This window comes from Argentina silus, assembly GCF_951799395.1.
Source record: "Argentina silus genome assembly, chromosome: 8".
Lineage (NCBI taxonomy): Eukaryota > Metazoa > Chordata > Actinopteri > Argentiniformes > Argentinidae > Argentina > Argentina silus.
The window spans coordinates 19,644,435-19,654,434 of NC_139662.1; the positions used below are offsets into that span (position 1 = coordinate 19,644,435).

Genomic DNA, 10,000 nt, shown 5'->3' on the forward strand with positions numbered 1-10,000 from the left:
TTCAGTGTGAATCAGTCTTCTCCGGGTCGTCAATCAAAAACTGGGATGCAACGAAACCAAGAAGTTTAAGCTGCTGCCAAGTACTTCAGCTTGCGACGTACAGCCTTAAACTACAGTGTATCTACAGTATTAGACTTAAGCTAAGGGGATCTATGTAATGGAAGTCAAAGAGGAGCTTTTCAAAACACCTTGATACACCAATTATAAAGACAAGTAGCATATTCCTGACCTCCCGCATGTGTTGATGGGCGGAGAGAGAGAGAGAGAGAGAGAGAGAGAGAGAGAGAGAGAGTGAGTATGTGTGTGTGTGCGTGTGTGTGTGTGTGTGTGTGTGTGTGTGTGTGTGTCTAGCAGTCACGTACGTCCACTCCCGGAAGGCCTGGCAGACCTGGAGTCCCTACTACTCCGGAACCCCCTCCTTTCCCTTTGGGTCCCTAAAACCATAGAGATACTTAGTTAGACAGTGTTATAAGGACACATCCTACAGAGCTTGACAAAAAATGTCATCTTCTAAACTATTGCATGTAAAATTAGCTTTTCCCTTGTATTTGAACATGCATGGGAGTTTACAAGAGAATAAACAGACAAAGGTTTTGTTGTCATACTCACAGATTTCCCCGGAAGTCCAGCAGGGCCTGTTTTTCCCTGTCAATCACATAAACAATACAGCATAAGATTTCAAAAGGACACCCGTCTTTCTATTGTCACAAATTACATGCAAAAGGTTAATCCCAAATAGCTATATCAGTGTTGTATTTCTCTTTATATGTAATCAGTCAAAAACCTGCAAGAACGTTTGTTAGACCATTGCCTGCCAATTCTCGTTGAATGCCTCAAGGAAGCTGTGAGATAGCGATTGTTTTCATGCCATGAATTCCTATATTTAGACTAAGCTAAATGAGACTCAAAGTCTCAATCTAGTGTGTGTGTGCTGAAGGACTGCCAGACACAGACAGTGAGTCTGGGTGTATGAAGTGCATTGGAACACAGGAGGTTGTAGTTACCCTCTGCCCTAACTGCAGCAGTGGGCAACGGGGGAAAATAAACAGAACTAAAATGGACCCTGTGCTTCCACAGGGCTCGGTGGTCACATGATGAAAGCTTCAGGTTGGTGTGGAGAGAGGGGGGTCGAGGGGGGAGGTGTGAGGGGTAACTTTAGATGCTCTCGTCGGGTTGGGGAATGTATGAATGAATGGGTCCTCTGTATGACATTTCTTTACTTTACTAAAACAACAGAAGTATTCAATCCCAAAAATCTTCAAAAGGCTTCAGAGATTTTAAAGATATTATTATGTAAAGATATTTCTGTTGAACCTTTTGAATTTCTTTTCAAAGAATAGAACAAAGTTGCAGCCTTTGTTTGAGGATCCAACATCTGAAGTGAAAGTAATTTTGGGACCATTTACTTTTACATTTATGGCATTTAGTAGACGACTTTTATCCAAAGCGACAAATACATTTTTTTAAGTAAGTGAATCATCTATCCAACCATGTAACCAAATGTTTTGTTTTTTGCACGTAATCCTATTTCCCTTCTGAAATTGTACAAATATGTCAGGTTTACTTTAGTTTCACACCGCCATATGAACCTACCTGCCAGCCAATAGATGAGCAGGGCATTTCTGCTGTGTGTATAATGATGGCAAAATACCTGAGGGGTGGGGCAGTGATTCTCAGTGGGAGGAGTCAGCCTGTTAAAACTAGATAACTACAGAGCACTTAGCCACAATCTGACTGCAAGAGAAATACTTTTATATCATTATCTTTTCTGAGTTGTGCTACACCTACTGTATGTGGGGCCTTGGTTAGAGTAAGGGTGAAGTTGTAGGTTTGGTGGTTCGCACTGTGTTTGAAATTGTTGACACATTCAAATTAATTAACAATTTAGTTGTTATATCTATTATACACATATATATATTATATTGTTGTTAGTTTAGCCCTTGAAAATCATCTGAAGAATGTGTCCAGGTAAAACAGTGTAACAAGGTTAATTACATATTATTATGTCACAAGGCATAATAGTCAATTGTAAAAGCTAGCCTAGTTTCAAGCCCCACTTCATAGTCTTCCCAAAGCCATTGTGAGAGCCCCTATCCCCACTGTTTCTCTGGTCAACTCACGTCAGTGCCATCCCTTCCTAGGGGTCCTGGAGGTCCCATTGGCCCGGCAGCTCCTCGTGGTCCGGGTCTCTGCAACACAACATAAATGCTCTCAGAACCAAAAAAATAACGCAAAGATTACAATTGTGTGATAATCTATAGAAGTAGAAGCCTTCCTTGTTCAAATGGGAATAGGATAGGCATGGGTATTGTAGGCCTAGTGATGTAGACATAGACTAGAGGAACCTTAAAAATGTATACATAGGCTAGGCCTAAAGTCTGAAATGTAGGCTATACAATGTTGAAACTGGTCTCATAACATTTCTATGGATTGATCATGCACCATCATTACTCAGAATGAGAGGGGAGAAATTACCATTCGTACCGGTATTATGCATTGCTTTCAATCTCCAAAAAAATAAATAATTAAGAGTAACTCCCTAATTCCGTTATAATGTTCTGGTAAAATGAGACAATGAAGTGAAGGCAATCATGAAATGTGTTATTGCACCTACATAAGCGTGCGCAATGACGCAGAAATGCTCCAAATTACGCGGAGGGTGAAGATTCTTACACGGTCACAAAATTATCTTTTAAGAGAACTTATGATGGGACACTTCACAGACTATTCACACAAATACAATGGATTTAATTTTGGGCAACCAGATTAATAAAATTCAGTGTTTCCTTCGGCTTCACATGAGCACGGCTGAATGAACAAAGGTGTCATTGTGCAGGGCAGGCCACTGATCTCCAGGCTGTGCATTCCTCAACCTCAGGGAAAACACAACCCCGACTTCATAAACCCTCGCAAGTAAATGAAAAAAGATGACTGCAAAAACTACTGTCAATAACTGCCATTTGTAGACAGTCAAATAAATACCCCAATCTGAACAATTTAACCTCAATATAATAGTGAAATAGTGATGGAGATCGGCAACTTTCATGAAATAGCCATTGACAAATCATTTAACAAATTACCTTCCTATGCAGCAAAAACATGGACCTCGAGCGACTAAATCAAACCCCGTTATATCTGTCTATAGACAACTAGGTCAAAAGTTCATCAAAAAAGGATGATCGGTTGAGAGAGAGAGAGAGAGAGATAAATAAACAAACCACAAAATCTCATTCTCAGTAGCTCTCATCATAGGACATTGCAGGTAATTATCATAGTATCAGAATGCCTCATGTTGAAATCATGAGGGGAGCTACTTCTTCAATGTCTCCAAGCCTGTGGCCCATGGGCGACGCACAAACCGCAACCCAGAGCACAGCTGAAGGCTACAGGTTGGAAGCATCTCGAATGGATGGATAACGGGCGCACCAAATCCACCGCTTACCTGGGCTGAAGATGATGTCAAAAGCTGGCACAACATGAACAGCCCGAGAGCTGAGAACATCGCCATGGCTCCCACTCGCCCCTAAAATCCGAGTTTACGCGGAAAAAGTCAAACCCTGTTCCCAGTCCTAATCGCTCGCTCTCCCCCCGGTTTCGCGACGGACCCTTCCTTCACCTTACAGCGCGCGGATCCTGAATGGCATTCGCGTAGATCCCAGATAAACCCGAGCCTCCAGCTGAAGGGGCTGAGCTCAATCGCGCGCACTGTGGAGAGAGGGATGGAGGGGGGTGATGCGACAAGAGGAACTGATTGAGGGGAGAGCGAGGTAGAGGGGCACGACTTGGAGCCAGTGAAAGTGGGTTGCGCTAAAAGTTTACTGAAATTCCGGGGAGCGACTTATGTCCATTGGCCAATTGGAAACCGACCTATGTGGCCCTAAATGCACGTGTAGACCTTTAAATGCAACACGGTGTAATGTCCACTGGCCTAGCAGAGGGAATGGTGGGGCTGCTCTATCACCATATTATACGCAATACACAATCAAATCATTACAGATAGCCTTCAAAACGTGCCCAGACTGAGGTAGGGGCCAAGAAGAGCTATATCATTCAGAATCCCATTCTTTGTCAGGTTTTATCAACTGTTATAGTCTTCTAATAAAATGTCATACCATACTCATAACCGGGGTTGAAATAAATTATACAGTGCGCCGGTCACACATACACCATCATTACTGTAGCCATACAATACCAAATAACCTGATGAAAGGAGTTTCAAATCTTAGATATTTCTATATAACTATACTTAGTTCATCTGTTTCAAATAAGAGGCACTGCACAGCATAATTTATGACTCTCTGTATATTACATTCATTGTATTTGTTTATTTAACCAGGATAGTCCACTCAGTAACAAGAGGCACTGCTGTTCAGGGAGTCCTATAGGATAAGGTTACCTATAGATTATAGATCCTATAGTCCTATAGGATAGGTTACCTATAGATTATAGATCCTATAGTCCTATAGGATAGGTTACCTATAGATTATAGATCCTATAGTCCTATAGGATAGGTTACCTATAGATTATAGATCCTATAGTCCTATAGGATAGGTTACCTATAGATTATAGATCCTATAGGATAGGTTACCTATAGATTATAGATCCTATAGGATAGGTTACCTATAGGTTCCTAGTCCTAGTTCATGTTGAAAATGAAGACATAAACCAATGAATAGTTACAGAATCTTTATTTCTTGTCATTCAACAGGGGAAGAGTAGATTAGAGGTTGCAAGGACAAGGACAAGTGAAATTTCAAGTTCCAAACCCCCCCCACCCCCAAGTGGTGAATATCTATAACCCTCTTCATACACATTTTCAATCAAGCCAATTAATTTCCTGAAAAAGTGGATTGACAATTGTGACTAGTTCATTTCCATAAGGGAGGAAAATAAATTGATCTAAACTTAACCTCAGAAAAAGGGTTTACTAAACAGTTAACTATCTGCCACAGGGTTTTCCCTGAGATTTGCAATTCAGTAAACTAGGAGGGGATCTGGGCTTTGGAAAATCAAATATAATACACTAACTTTACAAAAAATCTAAATTAATCAATTAATATAAAATCAGTCAATCAATAAATAGCAAGAACCTACATGACCCTTCCTGGCCTGAAAGCAGAAAAAGAGCCCACATCCTAATGATCACCTACCATCCAATATAATCAAAGACAAAGTATTTTAATCAGATAGCTTCATCTAGTCCAATACTGCCAAGAAGATGTACATACAATCAAACAGTCTGTTATGTTTTTTTGGCAATGTCTGTTGTTCATATATTCATCATAGCCAAAACAATATTCAAATTGTGCAATATTTTTTTTAAAGATACTAATGTACATTACGGTCGCTCCTTATTTTACGGTAGTTTCACTGGTATTTACCATGGACTTACGGTATTTACCCTTAGTACTTACTAGGAAACTATGTGGTAACAATGGGTCCTTTCTGGTACTTGACTCAAAGAATTCAGCACGATTGTTACCTACCTCACACTATGGTGTCTTACCGGTGGCTTCTAACCATTTTTACCACGTAATTGCTGAGTTAATCCTAGGTTACTTACTGTACCGTTAAAATAAAGTGCGACAGACATTACAATCATCTTCCCGTTTCACAGAAGGTTCAATACAGAATGTACTTCTGAACATGGGACACATCATACTAAATACAAATTATACCTTCTAATAATTTCATTTTTTCAGTGCAAAACAACTGCATTCACAGTTTGTGAAATAATTGGTCAAAACAAAAAGTTCAAAACAAGCATTATCATATTAATAACTGCTTTTCATGGAACTACATGAAGTAAAGCCTGGACACGGTCTCCTGGACACAGAATTAATCTAATCCTAGATTTTAAATTAATCTTCATTGGATTTTCTATTGAAAATGTTATTTAGTCCAGGACTCGGCTTAATCTGTGTCTGGGAAAATGGCCCCTAATGTTAATTATAATCAATAGGGATCTCAGGTTCTCACACAGCGTGTTCGGACGGCCAGCTAGCCAAGTATCTCCTCACTGCAGAATCAATCCTAGAAAAAGGATCACAGCCATACCCCTAATTCAACATCCCAGACCCAATTTCATCAGACATGTAAACAAGTAAATCCATTAATTCGTACATCTTTACAAACAAAAAGAAACATGCCCTCAATTGTCTAAACATGAAAGAGGACCGCAGAAAATAATAAGGCCTGAAAACTCATTACTCTTATGTTCTTCCCTTCAGTGACATTGCCATTCTAAGTGAACCATGTGAATGTATGTCCCTTCAGTCCCCTTCTGACTCCCCCTTTCCCTCTTTCCCTATTCAGGAGTTTCCCATGTCCTGGTCTAAATTTGCGGGGGCGGATTCCACATCCATCGCCTCCACATCACTTTTAGGGTTTGTCCCATTTGCCTGGTCATCTCCATGTTTCTCTGTGCTTTCCCCAGCCAAAGCTGTATGTACCATTTCAGCTCCCTCGTTTTTATCAAGCACAATACTAAAGTCAGTCCTTCTGTGTTTCTCCCCTCGTTCCGAGGAGCAAGAGGGCGAATCTTTAGAGGAATCTTCTGACAAGGGTTTAGCAGAACCTTCTGCGGAGGCTTCTGCGGAGGCTTCTGTGGAAGCTTGAGTGGAACCTTCTGATTCTTTGACTGACAGGCTTGCCTGACCAGATTGGTTGTTGTCGGGGACTTCACGGCCATTGCTGAGGCCCCCTGCAGGACCGTTGCTAGGCATCTCCTTGTCACCTTCCCTCTTCTTCTTCTGTGGTTTCTCTGACCCTGTTCCACTTGCAGTTTGCTTGGCTTTGACTACCTCCTGGACGCTGTCCTTGGATGGACTGCCATCTTTAAGTTCCTCCTCCATAATTTGATCGACCTTTTCAGACTTTTCAGGTTTTGGGCTGCCTGAATGTTCCATCTCAGTATTATCATTGCTGTTACTATTTGTAAGTTCTTGGTCAGTTGAGGAGCTTTCAGCTTCTGGATCAACAGAAGAGCCCTCTGTCTGTTTGTCCCCGTCTCCACTCACTGCCTCTTCTGTCGACTTCGGTGTCTCTGTGAGATCCTCAGCATCCTTCTCATCCTTCTCATCCTTCTGGGGTGCCCCTGCTTCTCCGTCTTTACCCTTGGCACGCGAGCGGCCTTCCTCTGATCCGTCGCCATTCCCCACAGACTCCGGCTTCTTCTTGAGCTGTTTTTGGACCTTTCTGGGGCACCATACGAACTTGTCCTTAGGCTCATAGTGCTGATAGGCAAAGCGAAGCAGGTCTTTACGCTTCCGCTTGTCACGCACAGCGAACAGGAAGTAGTCAAGCACACTGCGCTTCATGCTGCTCAGGGTCTTCTTGACCAGGGTCTCCTCCAGGAAGAAGCGAACCAGAGGGGCCTGGTAGTGCTCAAAGCCCAGTTCCCCCAGGCTCTTCAGGATACGAGTGATACGCAGGTTGTTGTGCATGTTCCTGAAGGAGTGAAAAGGGAACAGCACATCAACAACGAGGACAACTATTCACAGTTAATGACACCTTGCTAGCAAGACACAAATAAAACGAGGGGAGTTCTTCATAAAGTCAATTCAAATTGTATCTCAAAGACGAACGGTCATTGGTAAGTCCATATATGGCCTCAAGGAACCACACCCTATAAAGACGGGTGGAACCTGAAATGGGGATAGGCTTCAGTGTCTCACCGCTCAAGGTTGGCAAAGCGCTCCCTCCAGTTGTCTGCACGCTTGACTTCGCCGGTGTCTTTGTTGACCAGCTGGATGCCATAGAAGCCCAGCATGAGCTCATAGGATTCCACCAGCCTCTTCTTAGCCTCATCACTGTCCCTGAAGGCCTGAAGACACACAGTGGGAGAGACCAAATCAAGTCAAACTGTATTTCTATGGCACATTCCACATACGGAGGCAATACAATGCACTTTACAGGAACATTTATAAAAACAGAAAATAAAAAAGACAAGACAATTGTTTTATAAAACAATAAAAGGTAACAGCCATGGGATAAAAGGTAACAGCCATGGGAGTTAGTAAATAGTACATAGTCTCTCGACGACAGACAGAGAGCACTCTGCACTCTCCACACTCTAGTCTGTCAGACATAGCTTGTTCAATGGTTACTGAGCGGGCTGTTGGTGTTCAAAATTAAATTACTGACAGGTCCGTAACTCCAATCAGACATTACAAGCGAGCACACGTGTTTTTTAAATGTAAAGCTTCAAACAAGCTTTTTGTTTTTTGACTGTTGAACATCTCCATTGCTAACTTCTAACTAGCTAGCTTATTGGTATTGGATGCGTGTCTGTCACCTAATAACTCCAATGCATCTCTCCTCCGGTGCACCTGCGTCATAAACTTTCGTTTGTAGACTAGAAACCTCATGATGGGGATGACAAATTTTAGTACATCATGCCCGGCTGGGTATAAATAGCCAAAGCCTATTGATGTTACATTGAGCTGGGTGAATGGAATATGAATGAGTCATCCAATATGCTGAAATAGAAATAAGACCATAATACAAAAACTGTCTTCCTTAATCTTCAACGACACCAGCCGCCACCCCGCCCGCTTTCAAACTACTTAACACACAACACTGTCATGCAAGATATGCGGAAGCTGACAATCAGTTCCTTCACTTACCTGGATCTCCTTCTTGGTGAGTTCAGAGGCCATGTAATTCACTCCTGGCTCCCGCAGTGGAAACAGCCTGGGAAATGACAGTGGATGAAAGGACAGTGGAACTTGAGGTACAGAAGATAAGACATATATAACAAGGACACCAACATTCATTCTCTAATGCTGTGTATTTTTCACTGATGATGTGCTCCTGTTGATACTTCACTGTTCGGACGCTTGGTGATAAAATGTTAGAAATTGACCGGTGTAAATAAACATCATGGCTTATGATGGCTGAAATACAATGCAAGAGACTAATTATGAGTTCAGTTTAACAAATACCACTTTTTACTCCATCATTTGCTACAGTGTGAAGGTAGCTACATCCGGGTTAAAACATGCTGGCAAACAGGAATTCTAATTGGGCTGTTGGATGTGCACATCGGCATCCAAACAAAAACACAAGCGACTACAAAGTTAACAACAACATTTAAGGCAATACACACCACTGAATGTAGGAGTGAACTCTCTCCAGCCTCTTGTAGTCAGTCTTCCACTCTTTATGAAATGACTCGATATAAACATCTAAGCAAAGTAAACAAGAATACACGTCAGTATGCATGTTTTCCACACACCTGTTATGATGGGTTAGGAAAACACAATTCATCTCCATCGCTCATTGCAACTGCTATGAGGATCCTAATGAACTAAACTAAACACACTGGCCACTGCTTGGGGGAATAATTGCATGTGGCCTACGCCTACCATCAGGAGAGGAGGCGTATTCATTGAGATAGAATTTTAAATTCATCATTCTGTCTTCAGGGCATTCATCATCTGTAAGATTCTGTGGAGAGAGAGAGAGACAAAGAGCACAATCAGAGATGTCCATGTGATGGCCTACTACTGTATGACGATGGTAGGATGCAGACTGATGCTGGACAATAACAAGGAGCCTTCAGACTTACTGGGTACCCTCTTCTGTAGTTCTGCATGTCCTTGGCTGCCCTGATGTTTCTTGAGGATGTGGTTGACCACTATTTAAAAAAATAAGAAAGAATATATTACTTTCAATCTCATTAGGTAAACAAAAAGAAAAAAAACATGTCAGCCTCTGTAAAGCTCTGTAAGACCAGCAGGCAGAGGACCAACCGTGCTTTCAATTAAGATTATATTATGGTGTGTAACAGTTAGTCCTCTATTCTGGTGAATAGGCTATCAATTTCAAAGGTGAGGGATGTGCATTGCATTGTACACTAACTACGCTTGAACACCTCAGAAGCCCAATTCACTGTAGCTAGCCTACGTAATAGATTGTGTAAACTACTTGGACTGATCAGGTAGCTCAGAGATTCGATTATAAAACACAATACATGTAGGCCTGTTTGGCACATAAG

The 10,000-nt window shown here is 41.8% G+C and overlaps 2 protein-coding genes across 2 annotated transcripts in view; both read right to left on the reverse strand.

The window, feature by feature from the left end:
• col9a3 (collagen, type IX, alpha 3) overlaps positions 1–3,722 on the reverse strand; it is an 18,517-nt gene extending 14,795 nt beyond the window's left edge. The window contains exons 1-4 of the mRNA XM_083675812.1: positions 3,443–3,722; positions 2,121–2,189; positions 610–645; positions 363–434 (exon numbers count right to left, since the gene is read on the reverse strand). Coding sequence (XP_083531938.1) covers positions 363–434; positions 610–645; positions 2,121–2,189; positions 3,443–3,508 — 243 coding nt within the window. The 5' untranslated portion in view covers positions 3,509–3,722. The remainder of the gene's footprint in view (positions 1–362; positions 435–609; positions 646–2,120; positions 2,190–3,442) is intronic.
• A 989-nt stretch (positions 3,723–4,711) lies between these two features.
• Positions 4,712–10,000, reverse strand: part of ogfr (opioid growth factor receptor) — a 6,654-nt gene continuing 1,365 nt past the window's right edge. The window contains exons 2-7 of the mRNA XM_083675813.1: positions 9,572–9,640; positions 9,369–9,450; positions 9,110–9,188; positions 8,628–8,694; positions 7,677–7,825; positions 4,712–7,449 (exon numbers count right to left, since the gene is read on the reverse strand). Coding sequence (XP_083531939.1) covers positions 6,312–7,449; positions 7,677–7,825; positions 8,628–8,694; positions 9,110–9,188; positions 9,369–9,450; positions 9,572–9,640 — 1,584 coding nt within the window. The 3' untranslated portion in view covers positions 4,712–6,311. The remainder of the gene's footprint in view (positions 7,450–7,676; positions 7,826–8,627; positions 8,695–9,109; positions 9,189–9,368; positions 9,451–9,571; positions 9,641–10,000) is intronic.